General features: G+C 39.1%; 1 protein-coding gene and 1 pseudogene across 4 annotated transcripts in view; both read right to left on the bottom strand.

Moving 5' to 3' along the window:
- Cnot6l (CCR4-NOT transcription complex subunit 6 like) overlaps window positions 1–25,506 on the bottom strand; it is an 83,641-nt gene extending 58,135 nt beyond the window's left edge. Inside the window, exon 1 of one of the 4 annotated variants that reach the window (XM_051198305.1) lies at window positions 25,244–25,506. Coding sequence is in view for 1 of the 4 variants with exons in the window: in XM_051198302.1 (XP_051054259.1) it covers window positions 24,984–24,988 (5 nt within the window). In the remaining 3 variants the exon portion in view is untranslated. Of the gene's footprint in view, window positions 1–24,099; window positions 24,119–24,638; window positions 24,754–24,983; window positions 25,065–25,243 lie in introns of those variants that run through there. The other 3 variants (XM_051198302.1, XM_051198303.1, XM_051198304.1) reach the window with 3 other exon arrangements.
- LOC127232501 (uncharacterized) lies at window positions 11,127–11,305 on the bottom strand (annotated as a pseudogene).
- Window positions 25,507–25,768: the final 262 nt, after the last annotated feature.

The raw sequence follows: 25,768 nt of genomic DNA, 5'->3' as shown, positions 1-25,768 counted from the left end.
TGCTTATAATTTATACCTATAGTTCTAAGGTAATTGTCACTCCCTTTTATACTCAAAAGTACTTAACTAGATAAATTACAGAGCCATGACAACTAAAACAAAAATCATGCCATTGTCTTCATAATCATAGTACAATCATCAATGGTGACAAAAATCACAAAACCACTTCAAATTTGCTAAGCCCTGAAAATAACTGCATTCAAGGGGTCCAATACAAGACTTACTGCTTTTATAGCAGAAGACAAAATCCATTTCAGAAATTATACAATGAAAAAAAGTAAGTATCTTCAACAAATGATGCTGGCATAACTGGATGTGAACAAGTAGCAGAATGTAAATAGATCCACATCTCTCCCCATGCACAAAACTCAAGTCCAAATGGATCAAAAGCCTCAACATAAATCCAGCCACACTGAACTCTGAACCTCATCGAACAAAAAGTGGGGAAGTAGACTTGAATGCATTGGTACAAGAGACCACTTCCTAAACAGAACACCAGTAGCACAGACACTGAGAACAACAATTAATAAATGGGACCTCTTGAAACTGAGAAGCTTCTGTAAGGCAAAGGACATAGTCAACAAGAAAAAACAGCAGCCCACTGAGTAAGCAAAGATCTTCACCAATCCCACATCTGACAGAGGACTGATCTCCAAAATATACAAAGAACTCAAGAAGCTAGTTATCAAAACACCAAATAATCCAATTAAAAAGTCGGGTACAAAACTAAATAGAGGAATCTAAAATGGATGAAAGACACTTAAAGTGCTCAACATTCTTAACCATCAGGGAAATGCATATCAAAACGACTCTGAGATAGCATCTTACTCCTGTCAGAATGGCTAAGATAAAAAAACACCAATGATAGCTTATGCTGAAGGGGATGTAGAGTAAGGGAAACACTCCTCCATTGCTGGTGGGAGTGCAAACTTGTACAGCCACTTTGGAAATCAGCACAGTGGTTTCTCAAAAAATTGGGAATTGGTCTATCTCAAGACGCAGCAATACCATTCTTGGGCATGTACCCAAAGGATGTACACCCACACAAAGACATCTGATCAACTAGGTTCATAGCAGCAGTATTCATAATAGCCAAAATCTGGAAACAGCCTAGATACCCCTCAATGGATAAAGAAAATGTGGTACATTTACAGAATGGAGTACAACTCGGCAGTAAAAAAGTGACATCTTGAAATTTACCGGCAAATGGAACTAGAAAAAAACATCCTGAGTGAGGTATAACCCAGACCCAGAAAGAAAATCACAGTATGTATGTTTCAAAAGCAAAGGATAAACAGCCTATAATCCACAACCTCAGAGAAGCTAGGTAACAAAAAGAACCCGAAAAGAAACATACATGCATCCCCTGGGAAGGGGAAATAGACAAGATCTCCTGAGAAAATTGGGAGCATGGGGGAGAGAGGAGAGCAGAAGGGAAGAGAAAAGAGAGAAGGGAGAGGAGATTGGGTTGAGATGGGAAAAGGGCAGGGAGGGAGAGCAAGGAAAGAGATAATCCTGATTGGGGGAGTCACAGGACTATGGAGAAACCTGGCACTAGGGGAATTCCCAGGAATCCACAAGGATGAATGACTCCAGCTAATAAGACCCTAAGTATCAGCGGAGAGGGTGTCTAAACTAGCCTTCCCCTGTAATAATCAGATTGATGACTACCTTAATTATCATCATAGAACCTTCATCCAGCAACTGATGGAAGTAGATACAAAGATCCACAGTTAAGCATTGAGCTGATTTCCCAGAATCCAGTTGGACAGAGGGAGGAAAGATAAAATGAGCAACGGGGTCAAGAACAGTTTGGGGATACCCACAGTTATATCCAACCCCAGCTAGTGGGAGCTCACTCACACCAGACTAACAGAGGGGAACATGCATAGGACCAAACTAGGTAGGCCCTCAGATTGTGGGTGACCGAAGTGAGGCTTGGGCAGTCTTTGGGGCCACTGGTGGTGGGACCAGTATTTATCTCTGGTGCTTGAGTTGGCTCTTTGGAGGGATGCCTTGCTCATGCTAGATATAGGGAGGAGGCCTTTGGTCCTACCTCAAAGTAAGGTGCCAGAGTTCGCTGACTCCCCATGGGAAACCTTACCCTCTCTGAGAAGTGGATGGGAGGTGGGGTGAGGGGCAGCAGGAGGAGAGAAGGGAGTGGTAACTGGGATTGGTGTGTAAAATGAGAAAGGATTTTTTTTTTAAACTGCTTAGAATCTGTGGGAGCTAAGAGGATATCCATCATCACAATTAAGGCAATTTTCAAATGTTATAAAATGGTAGGAAAAGAAAATCCACTTCAGATCAAACAATAGCAAATGTCAAAGCCACATGTGTCCAATTAAGTATCTACATTTTATCCTCTCAAATTGCATAGATATAGTTGATTTAATTTTTTATTTTGTTAGTGGCCTGGCATATGCCTAAAATCTCTACCACTAGGCTGCATCCTCAACTCTACTGCTATTCGCTCATTTTCCTTTGTTCTTTCTCATATGTACCCTTAAACCAAAAATCCAAATCTGTGGCCATTTCTAAGTTAAGAAATAGTATCCCAAGAGTTACCTTCAGGAGGTATAAAATTTGTTGCATATAAAGAATAAGTAGTTGTATCCCATCATGTACCAAGAAATTAAAGCTAGCTTATAAGACCACACTCAAAATTTCTCATGTCATTTTTCCCTCTAGTAAAAGGAGAGCAAATTCTCCTCATTGGTTATGTATCCTCACTCTATAAGCCAATTCTTCAGTTCTATTCTCATCATATTACATTATTTGAAGTTACAATGTTAAAGTAGAAAAAAAAAATCCTTCTGATCAAAAGAACAGAATCTATGGCCTAGGTGGCAATCTAACATTTTAGTTGGGCCAGATCAATAACCTGGCCAAGGACCACATCTACAAAGGCAGGCTCAACTTAAGCCATGCTAAAGAAATAAATTTTCCTTTAATGAGATACTAAACTCTTCCTTTCCACGATTCCTGCTCCCTATCCCTTCCAGTCAATATAAAAAGCTACAATGAGGTTTGACCAGTTTTGCCTGAGGCCTCAGTTAGAAAAGTACACCTCTTCCATTTTTCTTTTCTTTTTTTTTTTTTTTTTTTTTTCCTCTTTCCTTTGGATACAGGCCAGAATGTAAATACGCTTTTCTGACTTTTGGATTTCCTTACTTTTCCCCTAAAGCTTCCCTCCATGCTATGTGACTGCTTAGCATATGTCTAACCTCCATGGCATAGCTTTTATCCTTCCCTCCTCCAGGCACCTACTGAGGATTTACAGCTTGCCTACCTTGGGATGGTTTTTTTTCTTTAAACTCTAATAAAAATGCCTTCAATATTCCACATAAGTTCATTCCTAAATTATTTATGACACCAAGAACCCAAAGGGGGTCCCTAGTGTTCTTGGTATATCATCTGGCAACAGAGTTGGAACCCAAAAAATCTAGTAATAATAATAAAAAACCCTATTTTCCATAAAAGTTGTATAAATAATTATAAAGCACAAAGAATGTAATCATTTTTCACATAGAGAGCTTGTTTTCTACCACATTTTGCTGATTTTAAATATTTCTCAAAGTTTTCAGAAAAAATGAAAGTTAAGTTTTCTATATAACACATGTGAATTCCATGGGCATTTTTATATTTTAAGATTATAGAACTGTAAGTATTAAGCAAAGCAAACAGACATGATATGCCTGTTATGTATCAACCACAAGATACATAAGGAGATGAAAAGCATATTTGAATAATGTATCATTTTTATAAAACTTAATAGGAAGGGGCTATGGTTAATGGTATACATTTACATTGGGTTGGTCAGATTTTTTTTTTTTAAACCACCTTGACAGATACTTGATAGTCATATGAAAAGAGGACACCTCAGTTGAGAAATACCTCTGGTTGGTTTTTGTGAACTTGACAGAAACCTAGACATATCTAGGGTGAGGAAATCTTAATTGAGAAAATGTCTCTTTAAGGCTGTCCTATAAGCAAGCTTGTAGGGTATTTTCTTAATTAATATTTGACATAAGAAGGTCAAGCCCACTGTGAGCTAATTACTAACAAGTTATTAACACAAAAAATTATCCCACTAAATCCACTGGTGATACAATCTGGGAAATGGGTAAACACATTTCTTCAGATAATCCTAGATTTAATAACATCTCTGCTTCTGTAAACAAATTCAACCATAAATTATATTCAGATCCAAAATGAGACAAACTACAAGAATGCCTATAAAGGGATCACATACCATATAGACTAAAAGAGCTACATTTGGCTCAACATGTTTAAAAAGAGAAGGATGGACCAAAAACCTGAAGAAAAAAAAAAAAAAAAAACCCAATTCATACAAAATCCTCCTTTTTCTTTCCAATTTCAGGCTTTGTCACAGATCATATACAAAAATCAATGACTTAATACTTTACAAAATTTTGTTTAACAATTACCTATGGTAGGTGAATAGCACATGGCTTTAATCTCAGCACTCAGGAGGCAGAGGCTGGGTCTCTGTGCATTCAAAGCTATTCTGTGCTACATACAGAGTTCTAGGTCAGGCAGAACCACGTAATAAAACCCTGCCTTAAAACAACAGTCACATATACAAAATGAAAAAGGTTATATTGCATCTAAAAGCAAACAAACTAATTTACTGTTTGTTTCAATTCCTAGAAAGCAGTTATGAAAACTAAAACTTCAACTAATATATCCTTTTCATGATACACAATCTTTTGTATCACTTTACTTTTCTGATCAAATAATTTAAATTAAATCTTGAATACAAAATTGTAAAAATATGAAAGCATAGAAATAATCTGTAATAATTGTCCCATATTTTTGATACAAACCAAATTATATAATATTCCAGTCAGTGTTAGAAGGAAACAATGATATATAAAGAGGTAATAAAACATTACTTTTCTAAAAACCAAAGTATAGAATGTGAGAAAGCATTATCTAAATCTAAAATCTGTAAGCCTCCACTACAGAGTGAAACAAAATTTTCAATAATCAAAATGTCCAGAATAACATTCAAAAAACACAAAGGAAAGTGTTCCATATCTTATTATGAAAGGATTCAAAGGAAAGGCAGATTCAGTGCTGACTCACAACCATCCAAACAGCACTGAACAAAAAGATCAAACTTTTGGGGAAAAGGGGACATGATTAATTTCTCACCAAAATATCCATTCTACTCATACAAACCACTATTAAAAGGTAGTGCTTTATACTGAATGAGCAAGGTTTAAAACAGGTAATAACTTTAAAATAGTTCCTAAAATAAATGGGTAAAAGAATAAACAACTTGAGGACTTACAAAGGCTCTGAGTCAAGAATGTTCCCATGCTACGGTCCAAACTAAAAACAAAAGCTAGGCACTGAAAGAGAAACCCGTATTTTCTCAGAAGAAACTAAATTTATTTACTCATTTCCTACAAACAACCCACAATCTTTAACCTCAATTTCTATTTCTTGGTAGGAAGACACTCCACAAAAGCAACAAAACACACAAAATATAATGTACTTCCAACTTTAATCCCAGAGTAGAAATGCCCCCTTAACAATACAATTAAAAAAGGTCACAGAAGAGCAAATGTCTAGTTTTGTTACATAAAAAATACCCTTTCATTCCATTCGCTAGACAACACAAACTAGTAACAAAATACACATATAACATGCTAGGAATAACAGGTAGATATAGAGTCAAAGAATGGTATTTGTTATCAATTTTTGAAAATCACACATAATCCATATCTACTATTACAACTTTATTTTGAAGTTAGTTTTGACAAAAAGGCATAAAAATGTAACATTTTAGAAACATTTAGATAAAACCCATGCAAAGCTATTTTCTTTGTCCTAAAAAGTTAAAAAAAAAAAAAGGGGGGGGGTGTGTCTAAGAGGCTCCCAAAACTTGCAGCCTATTGCTACTGTCCTTGGTAACTCCTGGATGGCACAAAATAAAGTCCCTACTGTTGAAGACAACATGTACATCAGAAGCCTGACCCAGGAACCCAGAATTGGAACCACCTGAATGCCCATACCCTATGGAGTAGATTTCATAATACTGAAAGGGGCCATGCAAGCTTCTACCCAGTTATGATGCCCATGAACCATGTCAAGGACTGGTATTGAAAATCTAACTACTCAGTGCTAGTGAAATTATGGTTACTAGGGGAGAATCTACAATAACCAATTTACAAAAACAGCATAATCCCTAGTAACAAGCTACAAACAGTTATCCTTATACCCACAGATAAGTACAATCTTCACCTCATCATCAAGGAAATTTCTTGCAAAACAGACCACTGCAGAAAACCACAATTAATCAATATTCAGAATTTTGCAGCTCAGTACCAATATATTCATCTACAAGACACTCCCACACCTGAGGTTCAAGACACGTTGAAGAGGGTGGAAAGACTGTAAGAGCCAGAGGATCAGGGACTCTGCTGTAAAATTGTTTAGTAGCATCAGAAGATAAACCTGTTGAGTCTCACCAATGTGACTGCCAAAACATGAGCTAACAAGAGACATCAACAAACATGCTAAAGTAGACTACAAAAAAGCCCCTAAGTCCTCAACCCTATACAAAGAACTACAGGCAACTTAGTAAAGCTGGGAGCAGAAGAGATGGCCCTCCCCAGGGAAGAACACACCCATTGGTTGTCCAGTGCCAGTCAGCCCTGAAACATACATACAAGTGAAACTATGTAAACTGAACAGGTTATGTTTAAGAACATATATGCATGTACAAATACATACATTATGCAGTAATAATTCATGAAAAAAGAGACAAAGAATCTGAAGGAGAATGGGGAAGGACATGAGACTGTATGAAAGATTAAAGGGGAAGGGAGAAATTACAATTTCTAAAAAATAAACAAAATTTTAAAACCTTACTGTCTTGGAACTATGACAAATGTAAATATTTTTCTATTTTCCATTTCTTTACAAAATACTTTATTTTCCACAAAGGAAATATAAAACATTTTTAATCAATGTAATATAATGAATAATGTATGTAAATATCATGAAGTAGCTGTTGAGAATTAAATCTGAATTGAGTAATTCTTAATCAGGTAGATGATTGTGAGTACATTACAAATACTTATAATAAAAATTACCTAAATATTTCTTCGAGAAAAAAAAAATCAACAAGATAGACAAGATTTATCTAAACTAATCAAAAAACAGAGAGAAACACGCAGATTAGCAAAATCAGAAATGAAAAGGGGACATAACAATGGACACTGAGGAAATCCAGAGAATTTTCAGGTCACACTTTGAGAACCTGTACTCCAAATTTCAAAATTCAATGGAAATGGAAAATTTTCTGGATATCACTTACCAAAATTAAATCAAGGACATATAAGCCATTAAAACAAATCTATAACCCCTAATGAAATAGAAGCAGTCATCAAAAGTCTACCAACCAAAAAAAGCCCAGAGGAAGATGGTTTCAGTGCATAATTCTACCAGAAATTCAAAGAGCTAATACCATTACTCCTCAAAGTGTTCCACACAACAGAAGCAGAAGGTTCACTGCCAAACTCTTTCTCCGAGGCTACAATTACCTTGGTACCTAAGTCACACAAAGACACAACTAAGAAAGAGAACTACAGACCAATATCCCTCATGAACATTGATGCAAAAATATTCAATAAAATACTGGCAAAACAAATCCAAGAACACTTCAGAGAAATCATCCACTATGATCAAGTAGGCTTCATCCCAGGGATGCAGGGATGGTTCAACATATGAAAATCTATTAATGAACGAACTGCAAAAGAAAAACCATGTGATCATCTCACTAGATGCTGAAAAAGCCTTTAACGAAATCTAACACCCCTTCATGATAAAGGTCTTGGAGAGATCAGGAATAGCAGGAACATACCTAAACATAATAAAAGCAATATACAGTAATAAACCAACAGCCAACATCAAGCTAAATGGAGAGAAACTCAATGCAATTCTTCTAAAATCAGGAACAAGACAAGGTTGTTCAACTCTCTCCATATCTCTTCAATATTGTACTTGAAGGTCTAGCTAGAGTAGTAAGACAACAAAAGGAGATCAAGGGGATACAAATTGGAAAGAAGTCAAATTCTCTATTTGCAAATGATATAATTTACATAAGTGACTCTACCAGGGAACTCCTGCAGCTGACAAACACCTTCAGTAAAGCGCCAGGATACAAGATTAACCAAAAATAAATAAATAAATAAATAAATATAAAAAATCAGTACAGTAGACCTAATACATATACACAATAAATGAGCTGAGAAAGAAATCAGAGAAACATCACTCTTTACAATACCCCCATAAAATATCTTGGGGATAATGCCAACAAGTGAAAGACCTGTATAGCAAAAAATTTGAGTCTTTCAAAAAAGCAATTAAAGAAGATACCAGAAAATGGAAAGATCTCCCATGCTCTTGGACAGGTAGGATCAACACAGTAAAAAATGGCAATCTTACCAAAAGCAATCTACAGATTCAATGCAATCCCCATCAAAATTCCAGCACAATTCTTCACAGACCTTGAAAGGCCAATACTCAACTTTATATGGAAAAACAAAGACCCATGATAGCAAAAAACAACCCTGTACAATAAAGGAACTTCTGGAGGCATCACTATCCCTGACTTATAAGCTCTACTACAGAGCTATAGTCCTGAAAACAGCTTGGTATTGGCACAAAAATCGACACTGAATCGAAACCCGATTGTTAACCCACACACCTATGAACACCCAATTTCTGACGAAAGAGCTAAAAAGATACAATGGAATAAAGAAAGCATCTTCAAAAAATGGTGCTGGCATAACTGGATGCTGGCCTATAGAAGACTGAAGATAGACCATACTATCGACATGCACAAAACTTAAGAATCCAGCCACACTGAACCTCTTAGAAGAGAAAGTAGGAGGTAACTTTGAATGAATTGGTACAGGAGATCACTTTTTAAACATAACACCAGTAGCTCAGATACTGAGATCAACAATCAATAAATAGGACCTCCTGAAACTGAGAAGCTTCTGTGAGGCAAAGGACACAGTCAACAAGACAAAACAGCAGCCCACAGAATGGGAAAAGATCTCCAAAATTATACAAAGAACTCAAGAAGCTAGTCACCAAAACACCAAATAATCTAATTAAAAAGTCTGGTACAGAACTGAATAGAGAATTCTCAATAGAGGAATCCAACATGGCTGAAAGACACTAAAAAGTGCTCAACATCCTTAGCCATCAGGGAAATGCAAATCAAGTCAACTCTGAGATACCATCTTACTCCTGTCAGAAAAGCTAAAATTGGAAACACCAATGACAGTTTATGCTGGAATGGATGTGGAGAGAGGGGCACATTCCTCCACTCTTGGTGGGAGTGCAAATTTGTTCAGCCATTTTGGAGATCAGTGAGGCAGTTCCTCAGGAAAAATGGCAATCAGTCTAGCGCAGGACCTGGCAAATCCACTCTTAGGCACATACCCAAATGATCCACATGCAACTATGTTCATAGCATTATTTGTAATAGCCAGAACCTGGAAGCAACCTAGATGCCCATCAACTAAAAAATGGATAAAGCAAATGTGGTACATTTACACAATGGAGTACTACTAAGCAGGAAAAAAACAATGGAATCTTGGAATTAACAGGCAAATGAATGAAGCATCCTGAGAGGTAACCCAGTCACAAAAAGACAAACATGGTATGTACTCACTCATATATGGATTTTAGACATAGAGCGAAGGATCACCAGCCTATAATCCACACCGCCAGAAAAGCTAGGAAAAAAGGAGGACCCTAAGAAAGACATACATGGTCCCCTGAAGAAGGGGAAAGGGACAAGATCTCCTGAGCAAACTGGGAATAGGGGGAGTCAGGAGAGGGAGTTAAGAGAAAGAGAAGGGGAGAAAAGGAGGGCAGAGGAGGACATGAAGAAGCAGGAAGATTGAGTCAGAGGAAGAATAGAAGAGAGCAAGAAAAGAGATACCATAATAGAGGGAGCCATTATAGGTTTAAAGAGAAATCTGGCACTAGAGAAATGTCCAGAGATCTACAAGGATGACCTCAACTAACAATCTAAGCAATAGTGGACAGGCTAACTTAAATGGCCCTCCCCCATAATGAGATTAATGACTTCCTTATATGCCAACCTAGAGCCTTCATCTAGTAGCTGAAGGAAGCAGAAGCAGACACCCACAACTACTGAGCAGAACTACTGGAATCCAACTGCAGAGAGGGAGGAGTGATGAGCAAAGGGGTCAAGACCAGACTGGAGAAACCCACAGAAACTGCTTCATGGACCCTAGACTGAAGCTGGGAAACCAGCATAGGACAGACCCAGACCCCCTGAATGTGGGTGTTAGGAAGTCTGGGCAATCTATGGGGCCTGTAGTAGTAGATCAGAATGTATCCCTAGTATAGGAATAGACCTTGGGAGGCCATTCCACATAGAGGGATACTCCCTCAGCCTAGACACATGGGGGAGGGCCTAGGTCCTGGTCCAAATGATATGACAGACTTTGAAGATACCCCATAAAAGGCCTCACCCTCCCTGGGGTGAGAAAGGGAATGGGATAGAAGTTTGGGGGGGGGGGGAAGGGGAGGAGGAGAAAGAAAGGGAACTGGGATTGACATGTAAAAAAAAAAGGTGTTTCTAATTTAAATTAAAAAGATAGAAAAAATTTATCAAAAGAAATTACTGAAATTTATGTATATGCACATTCTCTTTATATATATTAAAATGTGGCTATCAAAAAATGTCTAAGTGACTTCTTAATTACTAACTTAAGATTTGCTCTTTTTTTTTTCATCAGTACTAATCCCAAATGACTTTCCTAGTTTTGAAAACTGAGAATCACACTGTCTTGATACTCCCTCTTACACTATGGATCAAATTTCAAGTAGGACAAAGAAAGACGGGATTTATGAGTTAGAAGAAAACACGTACTAAATCCTAGCACATACCTAGAGTTTGATCTATATGTACTCTTATGTTTCATTTCACTAAAATTATGAATTACATATTAACTGTCAATTTACAGATAAGGACACTGAGATAAAGAAACATTCAATACTCCATACATGATGAGTAAGTAGAATTTCTTTTAAATCCTCCAACACAGTGCATTATTCTTGTAATGCCAGGTCTATACACGTAAAGAATGTATAGCATGTTCCTAGTCTACCTACTTACTCCAAGAACATACATATTGTTCTTGGAGAGATAATATATCAGACAGCAAACTGGTAAGAACAGATGCTACACCTGATCTTGGCCAAACGCCCAAGAAGCAATTAACTAAAATTTAAAAACAGATTAATTGTTGGAGATATGGTTCAGGAATAATACTTGCCTAACCTACCATTTGATCCTTAACATGGGAAAAATAAATAAATAAACCCACTACTATGAAACAAAAGTGAAGTCTAACTATACAACCTAAGCTTTAACTAAGCCATGCCAAGTTTAGTTCTGTCCATTCCTAGAAAAATAAACAGAGAAAGAATTTTACAGGCTTAGTGTACAGAACTTTTCAGCAAGATAAATACCATTAGAATTATTACAGATGGGTCAGGCTTGGTAACACACAACTTTAATTCTAATACTCAGGAGGCAGAGGCAGACAGTCCTGAGTTCAAGGGTTTCAGGCCAAAAAACCTATATAATTAGACCCTGTCGTAAAGAAAAAAAGTTTAATATTGATAAAACAAAAAACCAAAAAAAAAAAACAAACAAACAAACAAACAAACAAAAAAAAAGGTCAAAAGACAACCAGAGAAACTGTAACAAAAACAGTCTCTAAACTATAAGGGTCAGTACAGAAGCATCCAAAAATGTGAACCAAAAAAAAAAAAAGAAAGAAAAAGAAGAAAAACATCATTAGCCAACACAACTATTTTAAAACATTTATGACAGTTCTCAAAATGGCAATGATTAATAACACGGATAAGAGCTTGGAGAAACAGCATCTTTTTTTTTATTTTTTTTTCAGTGTTATGAATAGAACTTAAGACCTCCTGCCTGTAAAGCCAATCACTCTACCACAGAGCTATGTGTTTTCAGTCCCCAACCCCCAGTAGTAAATTTTTATATAACTCTAAGGAGTAATCAGACAATATTTACCCAAATTATATAATTATTTGATTCTGCAAGACCACCTACAGAATTTATCCTTAAAAAAAGCATTCAAGCCAGGCTTTGGTGGCACACGCCTTTAGTCCCAGCACTTTAGAGGCAGAGGCAGGCAGATCTCTGTGAGTTTGAGACCAGTCTGGTCTACAAGAGCTAGTTCCAGGACAGCCTCCAAAGCCACAGAGAAACCCTGTCTCGAAAAACCAAAAAGGATTCAAGGGCTGGAGAAATGGCTCAGTCCTAAGTTCAATTCAACTCCTAACAACCACATGGTGACTCATAACCATCTGTAATGAGATCTGGTGCCCTCTTCTGTGGTGCAGACATACATGCATGCAGAATGCAATATACATAATAAATAAATCTTAAATTAAACACATTTAATATGGGAGCTGCAGAAGTGACTGAGTAGAGAGCTTGCTAGAAAAAGCGTAAGGGTCTGAGTTCAGGGCCCAGCACCTATGTGGGCTCTAGAAGTGTGACTGAGGAAGACATCCCAACACTCTGGCCTCCACACATCAACTGAGCATTCTCAGACACAAGCAAACAACACAAAAGCATTCAAAGACATTTTATACATTTTCACTTTGTTTTGATAACCATCAAAAAATCTCTAACTCAATTATAAACTATCAGGAGACTGAATAAATCTTAAACTGAAGCCACAAAAAATCATGACTTATAGAAACATAAAACTCCATTAGGGAATTACTGTATTACCCAGGATTCCACTCTTAACTATATACTCTGGAAAAACTAAAATGTACGCTAACAAAAATCTAGACACTAATATTACAGCAAAATTATTCAGAATAGCCAAAAAAATATCCACATACAAACAAGGGCATTATTATTATTTAACCATAACAAAGAATGAAGACTAGACATGTAGCTGAGTTGTAGAAAGATTGCCTAGCATATACAAAGTCCTGGACTTGATCCCCAGCACTGCATAAACTGAATATATCCATACACATGTCTATACTGGCAATACTTGGAAAGTGGGGGCAGGAGGATACAGAGTTTGAGGTCATCCTTGGCTACAACATATACAACATCCATGGCATCTTGAAAGCTAGCTTGTGACAGGAGACCCTGTCTTGAAAGAAAAAAAAAAAGAATGAAGTATTATTTCATGCTATCGAATGGCTTGTTCTTGAAGCACTAATTTTGTAAATGAAAGAAACCTGACAGAAAAGGTCATGTATGTGATTCCACTTTCATTAAATGCCTACAACAGACAATCCATACAAACTCAAGTATTATTCCCAGCACTCAGAAGGCAGTGGCAGGCAGTTCTCTGAGTGAAGCTAGCCAGAGTCACATGGTGAAACCCTGACTCTAAAGAAAACCTTTTTTTTTTTCAAGCAACCAGAAAGTAGGTTAGTAGCTACAAAGCAGAAAAGGGAATTAAAACTAATATTTGATGGATATGCTATGCATAGGTGATAATATTTATATACTAAAATCACTAAGGTACACTTTAAAGCAGGAATTTAGGGTTTTGTAATGTGGCACACAAATTTTTAATGCTATAAAAATGTGAAAGCTAAAATATTCCTATGGATAAAAAAATTAAGGTGATATATTTTTTTAAAAAACAGCATACACAATAAGATTCTACTTTTATTTATATCTACTTTTATTTATAAGTAAAATGTGTGGCTATGTAAAAGCACATTGCTTAGTAATATATACTACACTAATAGTCTTAATTACTATGAGCTAAAATAATGAGGAAATTATCCCCTTCAGTATCAATTCAAGTTTTTCTTTTTAAAAGAGCACATATTACTTTCAAAAAGACAAAAAAAAAATGATAAAAATTATTACCATCTGTAAAGAAAAGTATATAACTTAGACAAAATACACAAAGTAGAGAGAACCCAGGAGACAATAAGTAGATTGTTAACCTGGGGTCTATGAGTATCAGGGAATCTGTGAAATTGTATCAGTTTTCATATAGACGTAAACAAAGTCTACATATGATAGTGTTAACTACAACTTTGCCAAAAGCAGAATTTAATTTTCATGTCACATTATAATTGTTACAAAAATATTCAGAATATTTTCACTACTTTACACTTATGATTGTCATTAGACTCACTGTTAGATCTTACTTAAATACACTAATTTCCATATCACATATTAGTTTTTATTTATTTGTTATTTTGATTAATAGTTTTGTTTGGTTAGGAATTTTTAGGGAAAGAGCTAATTTTGTTTTTCTTTTTGAGACACGGTGTCATATATCACAGGGTATCCCTAAACTCACTAAGTAGCCAAGGAATCTGGAACTTCTGATCCCCTTGCCTCCATCTCCAAAGTGCTGGGATTACAGGTATGTGCCACTACACCCAATTGTATGTGGTGATAGAACAGACCAAGGAAGGGTAACTGATGCTAAGTTGCACTCTACCAAATGAGCTAAACACTCAGCCAAACAGATTCTTTTTCAATCCAGCTTATTTTACTTCCTTTATCTTCAGTATACAAAAGAATCCGTCTTCTCCAGGTTATCAACAGTGTTCTCAGAACCTAGCAAAAGAACTTGTGAAGTCTGCAGGACAGGAAGTCTATACTGAATACACTCAGTCAAGAACTAAGAAGGGTCTTTCCATTAGAGATCACTAGAGATCACACCAATCTATTTCTATAACCTTTTTTTGTTTGTTTTTTTGTTTGTTTGTTTGTTTTTTCTTTTAAAGACAAGAATTTACTATGTAGCCCTGGCTGGCCTGAATGGAACTCAATATATTAATTAGGCTGTGTTCAAACTCAGAGATACAGATGTTCTGCTTCTCAAATGCTGAGATTAAAGGCTTGTGCCACCACGAACACAAAATTCTTAATTTCCTTCCCCGAAATAACTTTCAGCATATTCTCATTTATTTAACTGTGTTCTCTCCTTCATACAAAATAACCAATGTGCCTTGGAAGCTTCCTTTTTTCATCTCAACATAATCTATTTTATTAGTTCCCTGAGAATTTCATACAATGTTTTGATTATACTTATACCACCACTTTAAATCTAATTCTTGACTTAACCATTTATATTTTAATTCTAAATCTTAAATTTCTCATTTCAACTTATTCCTCTTGCCTGCCAGATTAATATTTAACTTAAAATTTTCATTTCCCGAAAATTTCACACATGGGTAGTGCAATTACATCATTTCTATTCTCTCACCACTCCAACTCCTCCCATGTCTAACTCCACCATGTACCCCCAATTCACTCTCAAATTCAAAACTTATCACTTACATCATTTAGTGTTGCTCAAATGAACATGTGCAACATGGGCTGATCTCTTGATTGGTTATCAAAGGACTTGTCACTGGATAGAGCTTACTCACCCTCTCTCTATAACGCTCTGCATGCAGGAGAGGATATTTTGAGATTAACCCATCCACATTGACATTTCGAATGGTATTGTCATTACGCAGGTCTTGTTTAGGCAACCATATTGTTGAGATTTCATGGTTCAACTTCCTTATTATGTCTTTGCGGCAAGCAATCTGGTTCTCTGGCTCTTATCTTTCTGACTCCTCTTTCACGATTTTCCCTGAGCCTTAGGTGTAGGGGTTGTATCATAGATGTGCCAAATGGGGTTGGGCATTTCAGTCAGTTATATTTTTGCATTGTGATCAGCTATGGATCACTGTAGTGGCCTTCTATCTATGCACAAACAAGCTTCTTTGTTAAAGGATGAAAGCTACACCTAATCAGGCTGGACTGGCACTCAGGCTGCTCAATCAAGCTAGGCCTTCTTCAAATGTCCAGGTTAGTGGGTTTGGGTTTTGTTGTTGGTGCTTGGGATTTTTGTTTTGTTTTTCCAAGATAGGGTTTCTCTGTGTAACAGCTCTGGCTGTCCTTGAACTCACTCTATAGACCAGGCTGGCTTCGAACTCAGAGATCCACCTGCCTCTGCCTTTTGAGTGCTGTGATTAAAGGTGTGCCACCAATGTCTGGCCCAGGTTAGTATTCTTAAAAATAAATTTCAGAAATCAGGTGTTCACCTGTCCTATCTAAGACCCAGCCAGGTTCCATCCCTACCAATTTCAAAAAGAAGGAAGGAGAAAACTTTAAACTTTATCAACCTGTTCAAAATCATCCAATAGTTCCCAATATTTTTAACAGTATAGATCAGTAAGAAATTTGGGGGCTATACAGTATCTACCAATAAAAATAAGAGTAGTCTAATGAAGTCTCCTAAAATAAAGCCGTATTACAACTTACAATTTATCAGTAAGAGACCTCAATATTTTAAAAATACTTCTGCTCTAGAGTTGAAATCTATGTCAATGACATAAAGACAAAACTAATATCCCTTATGTTGGCCCAGATCTCACTCATAATCATACTTTAATTTTCCCTATTATCTTCATGTTCCTATTCAACTCATGGTAGTTAACCAAAAGTAAAACTGATTTTCCAAAAACTTAACATCTGTAACTACATATTTGTTGATGTAATTAATTTCCACTGCTTACAATGGCACTTACAGGTTTCATACACATTTCCTAAGTTCTTACTATATACAAAGCATCACATGTTCCCTATTCTGCTTCAAAAACTTAAACCATAAGGATAAACTATACATCATCTGTACTCTTCAAAATAACATACTCTAGAAGAAAAGCCAAGACATAAACCAGGTAATTATAAGACCTTATGGCAAATTTTATCAAAGACCAACACAGAGGATGCTAAAAACACAAAAGAAAAGTCATAAAGCAAAGTCTGTAAGTGTCAGATAAGGTTTCCCACCTGAGGTGAATTATTAAAGACATCAGTGGGTTCATAAAGTATAAGGTACTGTAGGTACATTTAAAGCACAGATCAGATTGTAAGTCACTCACTGTGGCTAAGCTAGGGGATATGTAAGAGGAAAGAGTAATAATAAAACTAGGGAGATAAGCAAAGGAAAGATCTTGATGGGCCTTCCTTATAATGCTATAAAATGTGCACCTTATTCTAGGAGACTAGGCAATGGAAAAACATCCTGGAAGGCACACATGTTAGGAATTCCAACAACCTAATTGTCAATCTTCCACTTAATATGTGACCTTCATGAAATCTGTTAGATTTCACAACTCTCAAATATACAACAGGAATTAATAATATCAATTGCACCAACATTACAAGAAAGGATATTTTATTTAAAACTAACGTAGAGATTAGTAAACGGCTTAGACCCTGACTTGATAGTAGTATTAATTTTTATTTATCTTCATTTTTTGTTTGTTTTTTGAGTCAGGCAGGGTTACTTGTCTAACCCTGGCTGTCCTGTTCGTTCTGCAGACCAGGTTGTCCTCAAATTTAAAAGATTCACCTGCCTCTGCCTCCTGAATGCTGAGATTAATGGCATGCATCACCACCACCCAGCTAATTTTTATAACTTTAAGTAATGATTAAGAAACAAAATTTTAGCTGGATATGGTAGTTCACATCTGTTATTCCAATACCAGATAGACTGAGGCAGAAGTGTATTGAGTTATAGAGTAGCCTAAGCTTTAAAGTGAAATCTTGCCTCAAAAGAAATAAAATTGTAACAACAAAAATAGATTATGCAAAAAGGATCTTACCTGACCCACAAAACCAAAATATTTACATCTTTACTGAAAGTGTATTGACTCAACCTAGCACACAATGTATAACTAGAAAATATTAACTATTATTATAACTGGAACATTTTAAGTATGAAATAGAAGGTGCAAAGAAATTTACAAAAATCTATCTAGAGATAGTGTATATAAAGGAATAAAAGTCAGAAAATGATAAAGATGTTGCTCTAACCTATTTTCTTGCCTTCCTTTCATTTCATTATAAGGGGTGGAGGGGATTTCCACCTCTGTTTACTCATCCCTGTAAGTTAAAACCTATTATGTACTCTGTAATAGCACTAAATGTTACTATCAGCATACTTACTTATTTGCTATAACCAAACTTAAATGCCCTATTCATGGAAAAGTAAGCACCCTGGAGTCAAACATGTCCCACTGTAATGTTAAATAACTTGTATGTTTACAAATAATAAGCTGCAATAGCTAGCATATATTGAAATTATAGCTTTTATTGCAGATCCACTTGATACCATTCTAAACACTGAGAATATATCATTTAATCATTATTCAACTGTGAGATAAGTGCTATTACTATCTTATTACAGGTGAAGAAACTGAAACAGAGAACCTAAATGAATTTCTAACAGCTACAACATTGAAGGTCGAAGGTTTGAATTCTTAAGAATCATACTATCTATATCACAGTATTTTCAGAAACATTAGTTTAGGTTACATGTGTAAGGGCTACAGGAATGAATTTTCTTAGTCCTTAATACTTAGTAATCTTAAAGTATTAGTTCCATTCCACAGTAAACACTTGATCCAAAAAGGAGGGAGGGAGACTGGGGGCAGGCTGACTATTTTAAACTGGGTGGCAGAACACACAGATAGCATGCTCAGTTTGGCCCAGTTTGGTGGTTTGAATGAGAATGGCCCCCAGAGGCTAATGTATTTGAATGTTTGATTCCCAGTTAGTGGACTGTTTGGGAAGGGCTAGGAGGTGTGACCTTTGGGGAGGTGTGTGACTAGGAGATGGGCTTTGAGGTTTCACAGCATTCCCAATTTTCTCTGCCTCCAACTTGCAGAACAGCAAGCTCCCAGCTACCACTCCAGTGCCATGCCTGCCTGTCTGATGTCATGCTCCCTGCCATGATGGTTATAGACTCACCCTTGATGAATATAAGCAAGCCCCCAATTACACGCTTTCTCTTTTTAAGTTGCCTTGATCATGGTGTCTCTTCACAGTAATTGAATAATAAATTAAGACACCAGCTTATAAATAACACTTTTCCTGCGCCAAGGACTTCAAACCTGAAATCATTTTACAGTTTCAAGGTTTAAACTTATGGTTTGAATCTGGAGTGCCCTCTGTAGGCTCTGCATTAAAGGCGCTTGGTTAGCAGCTAATGTATGTCTTGTCCCCATCCCATCCCTGCATCCTAGATACCATAAAGTGAACAACTTTTCTCTGCCTTGGCATGGTCCAAAAATTAAGGGCGCCAGCAAACTATGGGCTGAAACCTTTGAAATAAGTTAAAATAAATCTTCCCTCCTTTGTTTCACTTGGTTGTTCTGTCATAGTAACAAAAAGTTACTAGCAGTTTCCATTCTGTACAGAAGTCACTATTTTTTCATAAATTTACACATAATGTTGCATTAAATATGAACCTATAGGATAAACACTGTAGGTTATTTAGGAGATTGTGTTCTGTTAACATTATGATTAGAAAGAAACAAACAAACATGCACAGGTTTCCATAAGCTTTGCAATGTCTCCTATACATTTTTCATACTTCTCTTTAGAATAGGCATATTAACGGATACAGAGTGGATCCTTGAACAAGGCTTTTAATTTTCAAGATGCAAAACATTGAGAAATATCCACCATGAAGAAGTTAATCAAACTACTCAAAAATTGCCCTCAGAGGGGAGGAAGTCAGAATGAGGGAGAAGGAAGAGAAGACAGAGGAGGAAAGAAAGAAGGAATAAAAAGACGAGGAAAGGAATGAGGAGGAGGGGAAGGGGGAAATGAGAACCATGACCAAGGTAAAGTAATACTCAGATACATAGCCAAGTTCTTGGAGGGAAAGTAAGTAAATATGAGTCAGGGTTTCCCACTGTAAGATCCCTGAACAATGAAAGACTACACTAAATTAAAATTGAAGTTGTCCAGAGATAAAATCTATTTCATGTGCTAGTTAAGTCCAGTATCAGTGCAGTTAGTAAAGCAAAGATGTAGTATTTTCATTGTGAAGCATGGAACATGGGTTAATAATTACATTTTTGTTGTTATTGCTGGGATTGACTCACATACGTTATCGTAACTTTGAAATTACAAAATTAAAAGAAAGCAACATGTCAAGGTTCACCTAAATGTTTCTTTAAAGTATAAAATACTAAAAGAATTTTTAAAAGAAAAATAAAGTTTTCTGTGAAATTAAACCCCAGAAACTGAAATTCAGAGTTCTGGCTCACAGATCCAATTGATTTCAAAATACAGGAAACAAATCAAGCAGCCAGAACCTAGTAAACCACAGTGACTATCAATTATTGCACAGTAAAGGACATGCCTACCAAATGCAACCAAATTTTTTAAGTTCTCATAAAATTGCAAACCATTAACTACTTGGTAAAATTCATTTGCCATTCAAGCCTTCCACAGTTTTGTTCCCTGTTACCTTGGAGCTCTTCCCTCCCTTCCCTACTATTTTTCCCTCAAATTTTACATTGAAGATGGAAAGCAATTCTTAAGTATTATAATTCAACTTTTAGAAATAATTTTATAAGTAAGTATTATCATGTAAACCAATACCCTGAAGCCCTTTGTAGCAAAGATAAACCATCTTCTAGCCAGGCCTATTACTCACATTCGTTATATTTAAATAATACTCTATGACAAATTCTCGTCAATGAAATTTGGGGAAATGTCCCTTTCAGTTCTTAAATGGTCTGTGAGCCACAAACAAAATCCCAAGAGTCGAGGAATGGAGGAGTCACAAAACATGAGGTGCTTCAAGTAGGTGACTACACAGAAGACAACCATACTAACCAGGACATGCAAACTTCTGCATAAGGCACTAAAAGTTTGTACTGAAGTTACTGCCATGATTGGCATTAGCAGTAAAGACAGAAATTCCTAAATATTTTAATCCCTCTTAATGAAAGGTGTTTATAATGAACATTCTGGAAAGGTTGTTTACAGCTCCTTTAGGTAACAGTACATCTAAAATCTAAACAATATTCCACTTTGACTTTGTTATAATTTCTTTAGTTTAAATAAAAAGGATGACTATTTCCAGAATTAAAAATAAAATATCTAAATACTTGGCCTTTTGTTTGTTTGGAGTAGGGAGATGCCTTTTTTGTTTTGGAGGAGGAGTGGTTTGTTTTGATTTATCTGACAGGGTCTCAATATGAAGCTGGGACTGACCTAAACTACAGGGTTCTGCCTCTGCCTCACAAGGGCTGGGATTACAGGCCTGCACCAGCAGGCTGAAAAGGATGTGGAGAAAAGGAATCCCTATGAACTGCTGGTGGGAGTGTAAACTAGCACAGCCAATACAGAACACCTCAAAAAATTGAAAACAGGATTACCATATGAACCAGCTATGACACCCCTGTATATATACTCAAGACTTTATATCCTGCGATAGTGATAAATATACACACTCATTTATTGATGCTATATTCATGATAGCAAGGAAATGGAATCAGCCTAGATGCCATGACAACAAGAAAAATGGAATCAGTCTAGATACCCATAATGAAAATGTGGTATACATACACAATGACATTTTACTCAGCTGTAAAGAAAAATTAAATATGCAAGGAACTGGGTGTCCCGGAAGGCATTATATTGAGCCATCTGACCCAAATGCAGAACAACAAAACCAATGCTCTCTCTTCATATGTACATAAGTGTGAATAAATGTGGGTAAAACCTACAATACTAGAATGGAGTACAATACAAGAAAGAGTATAGAGATTCTGAGGAGGGAGAAGGAAAAAAAAACGAACATGTATGACATAAATCCAGATGGGGGTGCAGGATAGAAACAAAGGGGGCTAAGGGTGGGAGAGATAGGAGGGAACTCAAATTTTTTTGAAAATTCCACAGTTATATCTAACACTTTGTATGTTAACTTTTTAAATAAATCAAAATATATTTTGCCTTCTAATAAAACCATCTCTATAAACATATATGTGTACATGCACACATATATATAATTTTTAAGTGGTTGTTTATATATTAAAACTTTCACTGGATATTTTGAAAGTTTAGAAAACCTCACTGTATACTTATAAAATTTAGAAAATATAATAAGATCATTGTTGTTAAAACAAAGAAAATATAGGGAACCATGTTTTTAAAAATCATTTTTAAATTTTTAACTGTGTCTATATGTGGTTATGTGCACATGAATATCAGATCCCAACAGTTAGTTGTCAGCTGTCTGACATGGGTATTGGGAACCCAACTCCGGTCCTCTGTGAGAGTACTATGTTCTCTCACTCACTCAACCACCTCTCCAACCTCAAAATTGGTATTTTTAAAGAGACATGAACTTAGCTCTCAATGACATTATTCCCACACTCTCACTGCTCTGTCTTCACCTCACACTCCAAAAAGGAAACTAGGAGGAAAAAAAACAAAAAACTCCTTAAATTAGAACCAAGTATAATGGTAATCAGTAGGAAGGCTGAGGCAGGAGAATGCTAAGTATGAAGTAAGCCTACACCACAGGGCAAGACTTTCAAAACAAATTTTAAAAAGCAAGTAATTTTTAAAATTGTCATTCTTTTAACTTTTCCTGGCTTTACTTTATACTCCTTACCATTACGGTTTTCCAAAGACATAAATTACAATTACATTTTAAAAAGCTTAAAATCCAATGAATAACACATTTATTATTCTCTACAAAACAATTAAAATAGCAAATTATCATAAGATGGTAGAAAAACTCTGCTTCCACCACTCAGAAGTGACTCCTAAAGGTTTTATTTACCAAAATCAGTCAACATGAACTATAAGAATTATATCATTCTTTTATGACACTTAATACTTTGTGACTGTATATAAATTCTAGTTCTTTGGTCCAATTTAATGTTTGATTATATACAGAACTTAGAATCCTCCCCCAGGGTTTATGTTACAAAAAATTCCTAAGAAACTAAGAGACTACTCAAAAAAACAGTAATTATTATCAAATACGGCTATTTATCATAAACTCACATGCAAGGCTACATCGACAACTTTATTTCTAGAAAAAGTGCATCTCATATGCTTACAAGTACTTTATGTATTTCAATGGCCTCTGAAATACTTCGTTTGCCCTTCAGTGTTGGAAACCAAGCCCAGGACTTCATACCGGCAAGCTAAGTTGTGCATGAAGCTACACTCCCAGCTGTATATTCTTGATCCCTAACTCACGGTTAAGCACTATTGTTCTAGATAATTAATGTGTATTTGTACTTACCAACGCTTTTCGACACTTATAATCAGAGCTGTCTGGAGCATGCAGTACTAAAATAAGGCACCTACTATGTGTTAAACATGTTTTCTCATCCCATTCTCACCACCTTACTGAAAAGATACCATCGTCTTGATACAGGTAAGAAATGCACAAACTCTAGATATTCCAATGGCAAAGACAGTAAGAGAATGAATACGAATCACATGGCCATGGTTCCAACAGGTCTGTAAAAATTAAGTCTTTTTCCCCCCCGCTGACCTGCACACATGAGGTTGTTCTTCCTCTTCCCACCCGTCACCTTCCCAACGGAACAACCTTCTGTGTCTGAGACCTGGTTCAGAGAAGGGCAGTCTCGGGCCCTCGCCATGAGCACAGCCTGAAAGCATCATTCTGTTCTGTGATCCACCCGGTCAAGGTCTAGCTGAGCGGGCTAACTAAACACAAATGAGAGGCCAGTGCGGGAAACCGGCAGTAAACAAAACAGAATGGAAACAAACGCACGGATTCTCCTACAACAGCTTTCCAGGAGCACAGAGGCTGCTGCGTGAGGGTTCGGGAGACTTGAGGAAAACACGCTTGCTAGCCACGACCACGCTGACGAACACCGAGAAGCATCTAAACAGCCGGGCACAAACGGCTCAGCTCAGGTCCCGAGCGAGCAGTCCTCCTCCACAGTCTGAGCTCCATGAGCTGCCTGGGTTAGGGTGACAGCTCGGCTAACTTCCTCTTCCTCGCTGACCTCCTCCTCAGTTCCTTGCGTCCACGCCTTTCCCTCCAGGAGGCAGGGCAGGAGCAATTTCAAATTCACAAGATCCACCCGATCCGATCCCACCCGCGCCACAGGCCCGGGCGGCCAGCTTCCCGTCCTGCCTCTGCCTTCCTAGGGCATTTTTCTAAGGGTTGGGGGGAATCTCACCAACGACAAAGTAATCTGCAACAACAACAACAACAACAAAGAACGTGTAGACTCGGCCTCTCCTCGCACAGCCTTGGAGGAGGGCGTACGGCGGAGAAGGCAACAGCGCGTCTTCCGAGATTGACTGTTTTGAATCACTTTCCCTCGGGTTCCCACCGCCAGCCGAGGAAAGGCCTGCAGTTAGGACGCCAAAAACCCGCCTCCGTCTCCCTAGGGGGGACGCGGAGGCGGCACAGGAGACCGCCACCCGCGTGTCCCGCCCCCGACCCTCACCTGGCCAGGCCCGGGGCGGCGCCCAGGGCCCGCGCGAGCACGGCGTCCCGAGAGCGTCTGGGGAGGCCGGCGGGCGGGCGGGCGGGCGAGCGGCTGGCGGGCGGGCGCGAAGACGGTTAGGCCGCGCTGCAGGCCGGCGCGCTTCCTGCCGCGGCCCCAGCCTCGGCAAGCGCGGCCTGAGCCCCCGCCGCCCGCTCGCCCGCTCTCCATGGGGGCCGCACTCCCTCCCGCGTCCACGACCAAGGGCCCCGCCGAGCAGTTCTCACCTGCGAGGCTCCCGGGCCCCGGCCTCGAAGCGGGAGGACCACGCCGCTCAGGGGTCCCCCGACGCCGGCCCCCTCCCCACACGCACACGGCCGGGAACCCGCGCCCCCCGAGGCGACGCGGGCCGGCTCCCGCCGCCCGACACGCACACACACGCACACCCACTCGCCGCGGGGCCGCCTCCCGCTCGCCCGCCCGCCCGCCCGCTCACTCGCCCGCCCGCCCGCCAAAGTCCCAACTCACACACCCACACACGTTCGTCCCTCGCCCACCTCACTTCCCCCGGGGGGACGCGCTCCCCCTCGCTCCACTCCCGGCCCCGCTCCGAAGCACGGAAAACACTCTACCTCATTTTCCTCGGCGGGCCCAGAACCAGCAACAGCAGCCATTTCCCGGCGGCGGGGGAAACACACACACACACACACACACACAAACCCGCGCGCCCGCGCGCACCAGGCCCCCACAGATGCTCCCCTCCAGACCTCAGACGCAAACACAAACACGCCCGCCCGCTCGCTCGCCCCAAGGGCCCGCGGCGGCGGCAGGCCCGGCCCCGCAAGGCGAGCGCGCAGGGCCGGGAGAGCCCAGGCCCGCGCCCCCTCCTCACCTGCATTCAGCGCTCCAGGGTCCGGGCGGCGGCGGCGGCGGCGGCGGCGAGGCGGCTGCTGCTGGGGCTGCGGCGGCGGGGGAGGCGGCGGCGGCGGTGGCGGCGGGGCTGAGGGCAGTAAAGACATGCAGGCAGCCCGCCGGGGGGAGAGGCACCGGCCGGAGGGGACGCGGGGCGGGCGGGCCGGGCCGGGCCGCCTGAGGAACCACCGAGGCGGCGGAGGGCGGCCGAAGGGAGCGAAGAGCAGCCGGATCGGGAGGGGGCGGGGAGAGGGGAACGCGGGCCGCGCCGGGCCGGGCCGGGGCGACGGCGACCGGGGCGCGCAGGACAGGGCCCGCGCTCGCCGGAGACGGGACGAGAGCCTCGCGGGGCCCGGCCTTGGCCTTCTCCTGCGCCCGCCGAGGCTGCCGCCGCCGCGGGGGTTGCTGCCGAGCCGGGTTGCTTGCCGAGGCCGGGGCCGAGCCGAGAGGGAAAGAGAGAGGACAGAGAGAAAGAGAGAGAGAGAGGCGCGAGCTTGCGGTGCCT

This window comes from Phodopus roborovskii, unplaced genomic scaffold, assembly GCF_943737965.1.
Source record: "Phodopus roborovskii unplaced genomic scaffold, PHOROB, whole genome shotgun sequence".
NCBI classification, from domain to species: domain Eukaryota; kingdom Metazoa; phylum Chordata; class Mammalia; order Rodentia; family Cricetidae; genus Phodopus; species Phodopus roborovskii.
The sequence above is the reverse complement of the archived record's forward strand: the minus strand, read 5'-3'. Positions and strand labels throughout refer to the sequence as shown.